This window comes from Pleurodeles waltl, chromosome 8, assembly GCF_031143425.1.
Source record: "Pleurodeles waltl isolate 20211129_DDA chromosome 8, aPleWal1.hap1.20221129, whole genome shotgun sequence".
In the NCBI taxonomy this organism is placed as follows: domain Eukaryota; kingdom Metazoa; phylum Chordata; class Amphibia; order Caudata; family Salamandridae; genus Pleurodeles; species Pleurodeles waltl.
In genome coordinates this window covers 1,530,234,806-1,530,249,239 of record NC_090447.1, presented here as the reverse complement: position 1 = coordinate 1,530,249,239, position 14,434 = coordinate 1,530,234,806, and the positions used below count along the sequence as shown (strand labels likewise).

At 52.7% G+C, this 14,434-nt stretch overlaps 1 protein-coding gene across 1 annotated transcript; it reads right to left on the bottom strand.

The window, feature by feature from the left end:
* Positions 1–6,985: 6,985 nt before the first annotated feature.
* LOC138249633 (dentin sialophosphoprotein-like) lies at positions 6,986–14,057 on the bottom strand. Its single transcript, XM_069203576.1, has 4 exons — positions 13,940–14,057; positions 9,963–10,754; positions 7,518–8,320; positions 6,986–7,360 (listed from the first exon to the last, which is right to left on the bottom strand). Exons 1-4 carry the CDS (start codon positions 14,055–14,057, stop codon positions 6,986–6,988), a joined length of 2,088 nt encoding a protein of 695 aa, XP_069059677.1.
* Between the last annotated feature and the right edge of the window lie 377 nt (positions 14,058–14,434).

The following is a 14,434-nucleotide window of genomic DNA, read 5'->3' as shown; positions in this document are numbered from 1 at the left end:
GATGGGACACTAGAGAGTGGTGTGAGCCTTTCCTGGTGAGACACTAGAGAGCGGTGTGAGCCTTTCCTGATGGGACACTAGAGAGCGGTGTGAGCCTCTCCTGATGGGACACTAGAGAGCGGTGTGAGCCTTTCCTGATGAGACACTAGAGAGCGGTGTGAGTCTTTCCTGGTGGGACACTAGAGAGCTGAGTGATCCTTTCCTGATGAGACACTAGAGAGCGGTGTTTGCCTTTCCTGATGAGACACTAGAGAGCGGTGTGAGCCTAGAGAGCGGTGTGAGCCTTTCCTGATGGGACACTAGAGAGCGGTGTGAGCCTTTCCTGATGGGACACTAGAGAGCGGTGTGAGCCTTTCCTGATGAGACACTAGAGAGCGGTGTGAGCCTTTCCTGATGGGACACTAGAGAGCGGTGTGAGCCTTTCCTGGTGGGACACTGGAGAGCAGTGTGAGCCTTTCCTGGTGAGACACTAGAGAGCGGTGTGAGCCTTCCCTGATGGGACACTAGAGAGCGGTGTGAGCCTTTCCTGATGGGACACTAGAGAGCGGTGTGAGCCTAGAGAGCGGTGTGAGCCTTTCCTGATGAGACACTAGAGAGCGGTGAGAGCCTTTCCTGATGGGACACTAGAGAGCGGTGTGAGCCTTTCCTGATGAGACACTAGAGAGCGGTGTGAGCCTTTCCTGGTGAGACACTAGAGAGCGGTGTGAGCCTTTCCTGGTGGGACACTAGAGAGCGGTGTGAGTCTTTCCTGGTGAGACACTAGAGAGCGGTGTGAGCCTTTCCTGATGGGACACTAGAGAGCGGTGTGAGCCTTTCCTGATGGGACACTAGAGAGCGGTGTGAGCCTTTCCTGATGGGACACTAGAGAGCGGTGTGAGCCCTTCCTGGTGGGACACTAGAGAGCGGTGTGATCCTTTCCTGATGGGACACTAGAGAGCGGTGTGAGCCTTTCCTGGTGAGACACTAGAGAGCGGTGTGAGCCTTTCCTGATGGGACACTAGAGAGCGGCGTGAGCCTTTCCTGATTGGACACTAGAGAGCGACGTGAGCCTTTCCTGATGGGACACTAGAGAGCGGCGTGAGCCTTTCCTGATGGGACACTAGAGAGCGGCGTGAGCCTTTCCTGATGGGACACTAGAGAGCGGTGTGAGCCTTTCCTGATTGGACACTAGAGAGCGACGTGAGCCTTTCCTGATGGGACACTAGAGAGCGGTGTGAGCCTTTCCTGATGGGACACTAGAGAGCGGCGTGAGCCTTTCCTGATGGGACACTAGAGAGCGGTGTGAGCCTTTCCTGATGGGACACTAGAGAGCGGTGTGAGCCTCTCCTGATGGGACACTAGAGAGCGGTGTGAGCCTTTCCTGATGGGACACTAGAGAGCGGTGTGAGCCTTTCCTGATGGGACACTAGAGAGCGGCGTGATCCTTTCCTGATGGGACACTAGAGAGCGGTGTGAGCCTTTCCTGATGGGACACTAGAGAGCGGCGTGAACCTTTCCTGATGGGACACTAGAGAGCGGTGTGAGCCTTTCCTGATGGGACACTAGAGAGCGGTGTGAGCCTTTCCTGATGGGACTCTAGAGAGCGGTGTGAGCCTTTCCTGATTGGACACTAGAGAGCGTGTGAGTCTTTCCTGATGAGACACTAGAGAGCGGCGTAAGTCTTTCCTGATGAGACACTAGAGAGCGGCGTGAGCCTTCCCTGATGGGACACTAGAGAGCGGTGTGAGCCTTTCCTGATGGGACACTAGAGAACGGTGTGAACCTTTCCTGGTGAGACACTAGAGAGCGGCGTGAGCCTTTCCTGATGAGACACTAGAGAGCGGTGTGAGCCTTTCCTGATGGAACACTAGAGAGTGGTGTGAGCCTTTCCTGATGGGACACTAGAGAGCGGTGTGAGCCTTTCCTGGTGAGACACTAGAGAGCGGTGTGAGCCTTTCCTGATGGGACACTAGAGGGCAGTGTGAGCCTTTCCTGATGGGACACTAGAGAGCGGTGTGAGCCTAGAGAGCGGTGTGAGCCTTTCCTGATGAGACACTAGAGAGCGGTGAGAGCCTTTCCTGATGGGACACTAGAGAGCGGTGAGAGCCTTTCCTGATGGGACACTAGAGAGCGGTGTGAGCCTTTCCTGATGAGACACTAGAGAGCGGTGTGAGCCTTTCCTGGTGAGACACTAGAGAGCGGTGTGAGCCTTTCCTGGTGGGACACTAGAGAGCGGTGTGAGTCTTTCCTGGTGAGACACTAGAGAGCGGTGTGAGCCTTTCCTGATGGGACACTAGAGAGCGGTGTGAGCCTTTCCTGATGAGACACCAGAGGGCGGTGTGAGCCTTTCCTGATGAGACACTAGAGAGCGGTGAGAGCCTTTCCTGATGGGACACTAGAGAGCGGTGTGAGCCTTTCCTGATGAGACACTAGAGAGCGGTGTGAGCCTTTCCTGGTGAGACACTAGAGAGCGGTGTGAGCCTTTCCTGGTGGGACACTAGAGAGCGGTGTGAGTCTTTCCTGGTGAGACACTAGAGAGCGGTGTGAGCCTTTCCTGATGGGACACTAGAGAGCGGTGTGAGCCTTTCCTGATGGGACACTAGAGAGCGGTGTGAGCCTTTCCTGATGGGACACTAGAGAGCGGTGTGAGCCTTTCCTGATGGGACACTAGAGAGCGGTGTGAGCCTTTCCTGATGGGACACTAGAGAGCGGTGTGAGCCTTTCCTGATGGGACACTAGAGAGCGTGTGAGTCTTTCCTGATGGGACACTAGAGAGCGTGTGAGTCTTTCCTGATGAGACACTAGAGAGCGTGTGAGCCTTTCCTGATGGGACACTAGAGAGCGGTGTGAGCCTTTCCTGATGGGACACTAGGAGAGCGGTGTGAGCCTTTCCTGATGGGACACTAGAGAGCGGTGTGAGCCTTTCCTGGTGGGACACTAGAGAGCGGTGTGAGTCTTTCCTGGTGAGACACTAGAGAGCGGTGTGAGCCTTTCCTGATGGGACACTAGAGAGCGGTGTGAGCCTTTCCTGATGGGACACTAGAGAGCGGTGTGAGCCTTTCCTGATGGGACACTAGAGAGCGGTGTGAGCCTTTCCTGATGAGACACTAGAGAGCGTGTGAGCCTTTCCTGATGGGACACTAGAGAGCGGTGTGAGCCTTTCCTGATGGAACACTAGAGAGCGGTGTGAGTCTTTCCTGATGAGACACTAGAGAGCGTGTGAGTCTTTCCTGATGGGACACTAGAGAGCGGTGTGAGCCTTTCCTGATGGGACACTAGGAGAGCGGTGTGAGCCTTTCCTGATGGGACACTAGAGAGCGGTGTGAGCCTTTCCTGATGGGACACTAGAGAGCGGTGTGAGCCTTTCCTGATGGGACACTAGAGAGCGGTGTGAGCCTATCCTGATGGGACACTAGAGAGCGGTGTGAGCCTTTCCTGATGAGACACTAGAGAGCAGTGTGAGCCTTTCCTGATGGAACACTAGAGAGCGGTGTGAGCCTTTCCTAGTGGGACACTAGAGAGCGGTGTGAGCCTTTCCTGGTGAGACACTAGAGAGCGGTGTGAGCCTTTCCTGATGGGACACTAGAGAGCGGTGTGAGCCTTTCCTGATGAGACACTAGAGAGCGGTGTGAGCCTTTCCTGATGGGACACTAGAGAGCGGTGTGAGCCTTTCCTGATGAGACACTAGAGAGCGGTGTGAGCCTTTCCTGATGGGACACTAGAGAGCGGTGTGAGCCTTTCCTGATGGGACACCAGAGAGCGGCGTGAGCCTTTCCTGATGAGACACTAGAGAGCGGTGTGAGCCTTTCCTGATGAGACACCAGAGGGCAGCGTGAGCCTTTCCTGGTGAGACACTAGAGAGCGGCGTGAGCCTTTCCTGATGAGACACCAGAGAGCGGCGTGAGCCTTTCCTGATGAGACACTAGAGAGCAGCGTGAGCCTTTCCTGATGGGACACTAGAGAGCGGCGTGAGCCTTTCCTGATGAGACACTAGAGAGCGGCGTGAGCCTTTCCTGATGAGACACCAGAGAGCGGTGTGAGTCTTTCCTGATGGGACACTAGAGAGCGGCGTGAGCCTTTCCTGATGAGACACTAGAGAGCGGTGTAAGCCTTTCCAGATGGGACACTAGAGAGCGGTGTGAGCCTTTCCTGGTGGGACACTAGAGAGCGTGTGAGTCTTTCCTGATGGAACACTAGAGAGCGGTGTGAGCCTTTCCTGATGAGACACTAGAGAGCGGTGTTTGCCTTTCCTGATGGGACACTAGAGAGCGGTGTGAGCCTTTCCTGATGGGACACTAGAGAGCGGTGTGAGCCTTTCCTGATGGGACACTAGAGAGCGGTGTGAGCCTTTCCTGATGGGACACTAGGAGAGCGGTGTGAGCCTCTCCTGATGGGACACTAGAGAGCGGTGTGAGCCTTTCCTGATGGGACACTAGAGAGCGGCGTGAGCCTTTCCTGGTGAGGCACTAGAGAGCGGCGTGAGCCTTTCCTGATGGGACACTAGAGAGCGGTGTGAGCCTTTCCTGATGAGACACTAGAGAGCGGTGTGAGCCTTTCCTGATGGGACACTAGAGAGCGGTGTGAGCCTTTCCTGATGGGACACAAGAGAGCGGTGTGATCCTTTCCTGATGGGACACTAGAGAGCGGCGTGAGCCTTTCCTGATGAGACACTAGAGAGCGGTGTGAGCCTTTCCTGATGGGACACTAGAGAGCGGTGTGAGCCTTTCCTGATGGGACACTAGAGAGCGGTGTGAGCCTTTCCTGATGAGACACCAGAGGGCGGTGTGAGCCTTTCCTGATGAGACACTAGAGAGCGGTGAGAGCCTTTCCTGATGGGACACTAGAGAGCGGTGTGAGCCTTTCCTGATGGGACACTAGAGAGCGGTGTGAGCCTTTCCTGATGAGACACTAGAGAGCGGTGTGAGCCTTTCCTGATGGGACACTAGAGAGCGGTGTGAGTCTTTCCTGATGAGACACTAGAGAGCGGTGTGAGCCTTTCCTGGTGGGACACTAGAGAGCGGTGTGAGCCTTTCCTGGTGGGACACTAGAGAGCGGTGTGAGCCTTTCCTGATGAGACACTAGAGAGCGGTGTGAGCCTTTCCTGATGGGACACTAGAGAGCGGTGTGAGCCTTTCCTGATGAGACACTAGAGAGCGGTGTGAGCCTTTCCTGATGAGACACTAGAGAGCGGTGTGAGCCTTTCCTGATGGGACACTAGAGAGCGGTGTGAGCCTTTCCTGATGAGACACTAGAGAGCGGTGTGAGCCTTTCCTGATGGGACACTAGAGAGCGGTGTGAGCCTTTCCTGATGAGACACTAGAGAGCGGTGTGAGTCTTTCCTGATGGGACACTAGAGAGCGGTGTGAGTCTTTCCTGATGGGACACTAGAGAGCGGTGTGAGTCTTTCCTGATGGGACACTAGGAGAGCGGTGTGAGCCTTTCCTGATGGGACACTAGAGAGCGGTGTGAGCCTTTCCTGATGGGACACCAGAGAGCGGCGTGAGCCTTTCCTGATGAGACACTAGAGAGCGGTGTGAGCCTAGAGAGCGGAGTGAGTCTTTCCTGAGCCTTTCCTGATGAGACACTAGAGAGCGTGTGAGTCTTTCCTGATGAGACACTAGAGAGCGGTGTGAGCCTTTCCTGATGAGACACTAGAGAGCGGTGTGAGTCTTTCCTGATGGGACACTAGAGAGCGGTGTGAGTCTTTCCTGATGGGACACCAGGAGAGGGTGCAAGTACTTTCAGATAGGACAGAAGGAAAGCGCTGAGTCCTTCCGTGGGAGGGAGCTAAGTTTTCTTTGAGCAGTACCCAATGGGATGCCTTATGCATTTACTTCCATCTGGACATGGCCAAGGTTTGGGATTTAAAAAGTACAGGGGCTCCTTCTGGTACATCAGGAAAAAAAATTCTGGCAAACTACGAGGCAAACTGATATTTTGCTGTTAGGCACCTCCCTATTTAATGGTAAGAAGGCCATTTTGGGACCATTTATTGCACTCTGATGCCCCCTTGTGGCCATTGGTGGTGCCCCTATGAGGCAGTTTTCTGGACTAGACTTAAGCGCCATTTCGAGATAATGTAAATTTTGGAGGGGAGACCAGGCCTGCAGCTACCCTTTCCACTCCAGGTACCAGCCGAGATGAGTTGTTAACCAAGAAATGAGGAATAACAGGGTGAAACAGGAATTATCGGGTCCAATGTCGCATGCAGTTCCCGATACCTGCATTGGTCCCCCTGCTGCTTGGACTGTGTGTCGATACCCCTGGGTTTTAGTAAGGTTGTCTCTGCAACTGGTGAGGTTTGGAATCAGTGGGCACCTCTGGCACTGCCCACCCGGAGCCAGAGGTAAATGTACCAGCAGCAGCAGCACTGCCCCTAGCAGTCACTAGTGGTGCAACGACCAGGAAGAAGGGTCTAAGGATCAGAGCTTAGGATCTGAGACCCTTGCAGTGCTGTCTGCGCTGCACTTAACCTGTGTGTGAGACCCCCCTCTGGTGCTGTCTGTGCTGCACGTGTCCTGTGTGTGAGACCCACGTGCAGTACTGTCTGTGCTGTACTTGTCCTGTGTGTGAGAACAGCTTGTAGTGCTGTCTGTGCTGTACTTATCCTGTGTGTGAGAAGGGCTTGCGGTACTGTTTGCGCTGTACTTGTCCTGTGTGTGTGAGGCCGGCTTGCAGTGCTGTCTGTGTTGTACTTGTCCTGTGTGTGAGACTGGCATGCAGTGCTGTATGTGCTGTACTTCTCTTCTGTGTGAGACCGGCATGCACTGCTGTCTCTGCTGTACTTGTCCTATGTGTGAGACCGGCTTGCAGTGCTGTTTGTGCTGTACTTGTCCTGTGTGTGAGACCATCTTGCAGTGCTATCTGTGCTGTACTTCTCCCGTGTGTGAGACCAGTTTGCAGTGCTGTCTGTGCTGTACTTGTCCTGAGTGTGAGAAGGGCTTGCTGTGCTGTCTGTGCTGTACTTGTCCTGTGTGTGATACCGGCTTGCAGTGCTGTTTGTGCTTTACTTGTCCTGCATGTGAGACCATTGTGCAGTGCTGTCTGTGCTGTACTTGTCCTGTGTGTGAGACCGGCTTGCAGTGCTGTCTGTGCTGTACTTGTCCTGTGTATGAGACAGGCTTGCAGTGCTGTCTGCGCTGCACTTATCCTGTGTGTGAGACCGGCTTGCAGTGCTGTCTGCGCTGCATTTATCCTGTGTGTGAGACTGGCTTCCAGCATTGCTCTCTGTGCCGTACTTGTCCTGTCTTGCAGACCGACTTGCAGTGCTGTCTGTGCTGTACTTGTCTTGTGTGTAAGACCGGCTTGCAGTGCTGTCTGTACTGTACTTGTCCTGTGTGTGAGACCGGCTTGCAGTGCTGCTGTCTGTGCTGCATTTAATCTGTGTGTGAGAAGGGCTCGTAGTGCTACTGTCTGCACTGCACCTATCCTGTGTGTGTGAAGGGCTTCCAGCACTGCTGTCTGCACTTATCCTGTGTGTGAGAAGGGCTTGCAGTGCTGTCTGCGCTGTACTTGTCCTGTGTGTGGGACCGGCTTACAGTGCTGCTGTCTGCGCTGCACTTATCCTGTGTATGAGAACAGCTTCCAGTGCTGCTGTCTGGGCTGCACTTATCCTGTGTGTGAGACCGGCTTGCAGTGCTGTCTATGCAATACTTGTCCTGTCTGTGAGACCAGCTTTCAGTGCTGTCTGTGCTGTAATTGTCCTGTGTGTGAGACCGGCTTGCAGTGCTGTCTGTGCTATACTTGTCCTGTGTGTGAGACCGGCTTGCAGTGCTGTCTGTGCTGTACTTGTCCTCTGTGTGAGAAGAACTTGCGGTGCTGTCTGCGCTGCACTTATCCTGTGTGTGAGGCCGGCTTGCAGTGCTGTTTGTGCTGTACTTGTCCTGTGTGTGAGACCGGCTTGCAGTGCTGCTGTCTGCGCTGCACTTATCCTGTGTGTGAGAAGGGCTTCCAGCGCTGCTGTCTGCGCTGCACTTATCCAGTGTTTGAGACCGGCTTCCAGCACTGCTGTGTGTGCTGCACTTATCCTGTGTGTGAGAAGGGCTTGCAGTGCTGTCTGTGCTGTTCTTATCCTGTGTGTGATACCGGCTTGCAGTGCTGTCTGTGCTGTACTTGTTCTGTGTGTGAGACTGGCTTGCATTGCTGTCTGTGCTGTACTTATCCTGTGTGTGAGAAGGGCTTGCAGTGCTGTCTGTGCTGTTCTTATCCTGTGTGTGATACCGGCTTGCAGTGCTGTCTGTGCTGTTCTTATCCTGTGTGTGAGAAGGGCTTGCACTGCTGTCTGTGTTGTACTTGTCCTGTGTGTGAGAACTGCTTGCACTGCTCTCTGTGCTGTACTTGTCTTGTGTGTGAAACCAGTGTGCAGTGCTATCTGTGCTGTACCTCTTCTGTGTGTAAGAACCCCTGCAGTGCTGTGTGTGAGACCCCCCTGCAGTGCTGTCTGTGCTGTACTTGTCCTGTGTGTGAGACCGGCTTGCAGTGCTGTCTGTTCTGTTCTTGTCTTGTGTGTGAGTCCGGCTTCTAGCACTGCACCCTGTGCAGTACTTGTCCTGTGTGCGAGACCGGCTTGCACTACTCTCTGTGCTGTACTTGTCTTATGTGTGAGACCAGCGTGCAGTGCTGTCTGTGCTGTAATTGTCCTGTGTGTAAGACCGGCCTGCAGTGCTGTTTGTGTTGTAGTTGTCCTATGTGTGAGATCGTCTTGCAGTGCTGTCTGTGCTGTACTTGTCCTGTGTGTTAGACCGGCTTGCAGTGCTGTCTGTGCTGTACTTGTCCTGTGTGTTAGACCGTCTTGCAGTGCTGTGTGTGCTGGACGTGCCCTCTGTGTGAGATCGGCTTGCAGTGCTCTCTGTGCTGCACTTGTCTGAGACCGGCTTGTGGTGCTGTCTGTGCTGTACTTGTCCTGTGTGTGAGGCACCCCACAGTGCTGTCTGTGCTGTAATTGTCCTGTGTGTGAGACCAGCTTGCAGTGCTGTCTGTGCTGTACTTGTCCTGTGTGTGAGAACGGCTTGCAGTGCTGCCGTCTGTGCTGTACTTGTCCTGTGTGTGAGACCGGCTTGCACTGCTCTCTGTGCTGTACTTGTCTTGTGTGTGTGAGATCGGCTTGCAGTGCTCCCTGTGCTGTACTTATCCTGTGTGTAGGAACGGCTTCCAGCACTGCTGTCTGTGCTGCACTTATCCTGTGTGTGAGACTGGCTTGCAGTGCTGTCTGTCCTGTACTTATCCTGTGTGTGAGACCGGCTTGTAGTGCTGTCTGTGCTGCACTTGTCCTGTGTGCGAGACCGGCTTGCAGTGCTGTCTGTGCTGTACTTATGCTGTGTGTGAGACTGTCTTGCAGTGCTGTCTGTGCTGCACTTGTCCTGTGTGTGAGACCGGCTTGCAGTGCTGCTGTCTGCGCTGCACTTATCCTGTGTGTGAGAAGGGCTTCCAGCACTGCTGTCTGCGCTGCACTTATCCTCTGTGTGAGAAGGGCTTGTAGTGCTGTCTGTGCTCTAATTGTCCTGTGTCTGAGACCGGCTTGCAGTGCTGTTTGTGCTATACTTGTGCTGTGTGTGAGAACGGCTTGCATTGCTGTCTGTGCTGTACTTCTCTTGTGTGTTAGATCGGCTTGCAGTGCTGTCTGTGCTGTACTTGTCCTGTGTGTGAGACCGGCTTGCACTACTCTCTGTGCTGTACTTGTCTAATGTGTGAGACCGGCTTGCAGTGTTGTCTGTGCTGTAATTGTCCTGTGTGTAAGACCGGCTTGCAGTGCTGTTTGTGTTGTAGTTGTCCTGTGTGTGAGATCGTCTTGCAGTGCTGTCTGTGCTGTACTTGTCCTGTGTGTGAGACCGGCTTGCAGTGCTGTCTGTGCTGTACTTGTCCTGTGTGTTAGACCGTCTTGCAGTGCTGTGTGTGCTGGACGTGCCCTCTGTGTGAGATCGGCTTGCAGTGCTCTCTGTGCTGTACTTGTCTGAGACCGGCTTGTGGTGCTGTCTGTGCTGTACTTGTCCTGTGTGTGAGGCATCCCTCAGTGCTGTCTGTGATGTACTTGGCCTGTGTGTGAGACCGGCTTGCAGTGCTGTCTGTGCTGTACTTGTCCTGTGTGTGAGACCGGCTTGCAGTGCTGCTGCCTGTGCTGTACTTGTCCTGTGTGTGAGACCGTCTTGCACTGCTCTGTGTGCTGTACTTGTGTGTGTGAGATCGGCTTGCAGTGCTCCCTGTGCTGTACTTATCCTGTGTGTAGGAACGGCTTCCAGCACTGCTGTCTGCGCTGCACTTATCCTGTGTGTGAGACTGGATTGCAGTGCTGTCTGTGCTGCACTTGTCCTGTGTGTGAGACTGGCTTGCAGTGCTGTCTGTGTTGCACTTGTCCTGTGTGTGAGACCGGCTTGCAGTGCTGCTGTCTGCGCTGCACTTATCCTGTGTGTGAGAAGGGCTTCCAGCACTGCTGTCTGTGCTGCACTTATCCTCTGTGTGAGAAGGGCTTGTAGTGCTGTCTGTGCTGTAATTGTCCTGTGTCTGAGAGCGGCTTGCAGTGCTGTTTGTGCTATACTTGTGCTGTGTGTGAGAACAGCTTGCAGTGCTGTCTGTGCTGTACTTGTCCTGTGTGTGAGACCCCCCTGCAGTACTGTCTGTGCTGTAATTGTCCTGTGTCTGAGACCGGCTTCCAGTGCTGTCTGTCCTGTCGGGGCTGTCATACTTGTCCTGTGTGTGAGACCGTCTTGCAGTTCTGTGTTTGCTGTACTTGTCCTGTGTCTGAGACCGGCTTGCAGTGCTGTGTTTGCTATATTTGCCCGCTGTGTAAGACCAGCTTGCAGTGCTGTCTGTGCTGTACTTGTCCTGTGTCTGATACCGGCTTGCAGTGCTGTCTGTGTGCTACTTCTTCTATGTATGAGAGCGGCTTCCAGTGCTGTCTGTCCTGTTGGTGCTGTCTCTGCTGTCGTTGTACATCAGCTTGTACCGCTGTTGCTGTACCTGTTCTGTGTATGAGAGAAGCTTGTACCGCTGCTGCTGTACCTGTTCTGTGTATGAGAGGAGCTTGTACCGCTGCTGCTGTACCTGTTCTGTGTATGAGAGAAGCTTGTACCGCTGCTGCTGTATCTGTTCTGTGTATGAGAGAAGCTTGTACCGCTGCTGCTGTATCTGTTCTGTGTATGAGAGAAGCTTGTACCGCTGCTGCTGTACCTGTTCTGTGTATGAGAGAAGCTTGTACCACTGTTCTGTGTATGAGAGAAGCTTGCACCACTGCTGCTGTACCTGTTCTGTGTATGAGAGAAGCTTGTACCACTGTTCTGTGTATGAGAGAAGCTTGCACCACTGCTGCTGTACCTGTTCTGTGTATGAGAGAAGCTTGTACCGCTGCTGCTGTATCTGTTCTGTGTATGAGAGAAGCTTGTACCGCTGCTGTTGTACCTGTTCTGTGTATGAGAGAAGCTTGTACCGCTGCTGCTGTATCTGTTCTGTGTATGAGAGAAGCTTGTACCGCTGCTGCTGTACCTGTTCTGTGTATGAGAGAAGCTTGTACCACTGTTCTGTGTATGAGAGAAGCTTGCACCACTGCTGCTGTACCTGTTCTGTGTATGAGAGAAGCTTGTACCACTGTTCTGTGTATGAGAGAAGCTTGCACCACTGCTGCTGTACCTGTTCTGTGTATGAGAGAAGCTTGTACCGCTGCTGCTGTATCTGTTCTGTGTATGAGAGAAGCTTGTACCGCTGCTGCTGTACCTGTTCTGTGTATGAGAGAAGCTTGTACCACTGTTCTGTGTATGAGAGAAGCTTGCACCACTGCTGCTGTACCTGTTCTGTGTATGAGAGAAGCTTGTACCACTGTTCTGTGTATGAGAGAAGCTTGTACCACTGCTGCTGTACCTGTTCTGTGTATGAGAGAAGCTTGTACCGCTGCTGCTGTATCTGTTCTGTGTATGAGAGAAGCTTGTACCGCTGCTGCTGTATCTGTTCTGTGTATGAGAGAAGCTTGTACCGCTGCTGCTGTACCTGTTCTGTGTATGAGAGAAGCTTGTACCACTGTTCTGTGTATGAGAGAAGCTTGCACCACTGCTGCTGTACCTGTTCTGTGTATGAGAGAAGCTTGTACCACTGTTCTGTGTATGAGAGAAGCTTGCACCGCTGCTGCTGTATCTGTTCTGTGTATGAGAGAAGCTTGTACCGCTGCTGCTGTACCTGTTCTGTGTATGAGAGAAGCTTGTACCGCTGCTGCTGTATCTGTTCTGTGTATGAGAGAAGCTTGTACCGCTGCTGCTGTATCTGTTCTGTGTATGAGAGAAGCTTGCACCGCTGCTGCTGTATCTGTTCTGTGTATGAGAGAAGCTTGCACCGCTGCTGCTGTATCTGTTCTGTGTATGAGAGAAGCTTGTACCTCTGCTGCTGTATCTGTTCTGTGTATGAGAGAAGCTTGTACCACTGTTCTGTGTATGAGAGAAACTTGCACCGCTGCTGCTGTATCTGTTCTGTGTATGAGAGAAGCTTGTACCACTGCTGCTGTATCTGTTCTGGGTGTATGAGAGAAGCTTGTACCGCTGCTGCTGTATCTGTTCTGTGTATGAGAGAAGCTTGTACCACTGTTCTGTGTATGAGAGAAGCTTGCACCACTGCTGCTGTACCTGTTCTGTGTATGAGAGAAGCTTGTACCACTGTTCTGTGTATGAGAGAAGCTTGCACCACTGCTGTTGTACCTGTTCTGTGTATGAGAGAAGCTTGTACCGCTGCTGCTGTATCTGTTCTGTGTATGAGAGAAGCTTGTACCGCTGCTGCTGTACCTGTTCTGTGTATGAGAGAAGCTTGTACCACTGTTCTGTGTATGAGAGAAGCTTGCACCACTGCTGCTGTACCTGTTCTGTGTATGAGAGAAGCTTGTACCACTGTTCTGTGTATGAGAGAAGCTTGCACCACTGCTGCTGTACCTGTTCTGTGTATGAGAGAAGCTTGTACCGCTGCTGCTGTATCTGTTCTGTGTATGAGAGAAGCTTGTACCGCTGCTGCTGTACCTGTTCTGTGTATGAGAGAAGCTTGTACCACTGTTCTGTGTATGAGAGAAGCTTGCACCACTGCTGCTGTACCTGTTCTGTGTATGAGAGAAGCTTGTACCACTGTTCTGTGTATGAGAGAAGCTTGCACCACTGCTGCTGTACCTGTTCTGTGTATGAGAGAAGCTTGTACCGCTGCTGCTGTATCTGTTCTGTGTATGAGAGAAGCTTGTACCGCTGCTGCTGTACCTGTTCTGTGTATGAGAGAAGCTTGTACCGCTGCTGCTGTATCTGTTCTGTGTATGAGAGAAGCTTGTACCACTGTTCTGTGTATGAGAGAAGCTTGCACCACTGCTGCTGTACCTGTTCTGTGTATGAGAGAAGCTTGTACCACTGTAGAAGCTTGTACCGCTGCTGCTGTATCTGTTCTGTGTATGAGAGAAGCTTGTACCGCTGCTGCTGTATCTGTTCTGTGTATGAGAGAAGCTTGCACCGCTGCTGCTGTATCTGTTCTGTGTATGAGAGAAGCTTGTACCTCTGCTGCTGTATCTGTTCTGTGTATGAGAGAAGCTTGTACCACTGTTCTGTGTATGAGAGAAGCTTGCACCGCTGCTGCTGTATCTGTTCTGTGTATGAGAGAAGCTTGTACCACTGCTGCTGTATCTGTTCTGGGTGTATGAGAGAAGCTTGTACCGCTGCTGCTGTATCTGTTCTGTGTATGAGAGAAGCTTGTACTGCTGCTGCTCATGCTGTACCTGTCTGAGGGAGACTTGCACTGCTGCTGTACCTGAGGGAGACTTGCGCTGCTGCTCATGCTGTACCTGTCTGAGGGAGACTTGCACTGCTGCTCATGCTGTACCTGTCTGAGGGAGACTTGCGCTGCTGTTCATGCTGTACCTGAGGGAGACGTGCAATGCTGCTTATGCTGTACCTGTTTGAGGGGGACTTGCACTGCTGCTGCTGTACCTGTTTTCTGCTTGAGGGATGCTCAGACTTACCTGTACAGCCATATGAAGACACCTGGGCACCAAAGCATGTCACATAGATCGCGATGTTGGATATTGCAATCCAGTCCTCAGGACAGCGTTGTGCTGTCCAACAGAGCTCCAGCTCCATGCCACATTTCAGGAAATCCATATAATATACAGTTATGTACAGTGCATTAAAATGGAACCCATTTTCATATTCAGTAATTAAACTGAAAAGCTAGCCTGGCCCTCCTGGAGCTGCGCGGGCCGCTCCGGGTATATCTGAATGAGCGACTCTCCGTCCACCGGTGTTTCGGTTCCACGATCAGGGATCACAAAGGCCTTCACCAGGGGCGCATTGTGGCTCTGACCTTGGCCAGTATTTTGTTTAGGGCCCTACAACTTGTAAAGAATGGACATTGTTATGTTTCTTGGACTGATAATCTGGGGGGAGCCCACTTCTGATTGCTGCCCTATCTGGCCGGTCTCCATTGACCCCAAGAAAACCTAAATCTAATTTCGGGG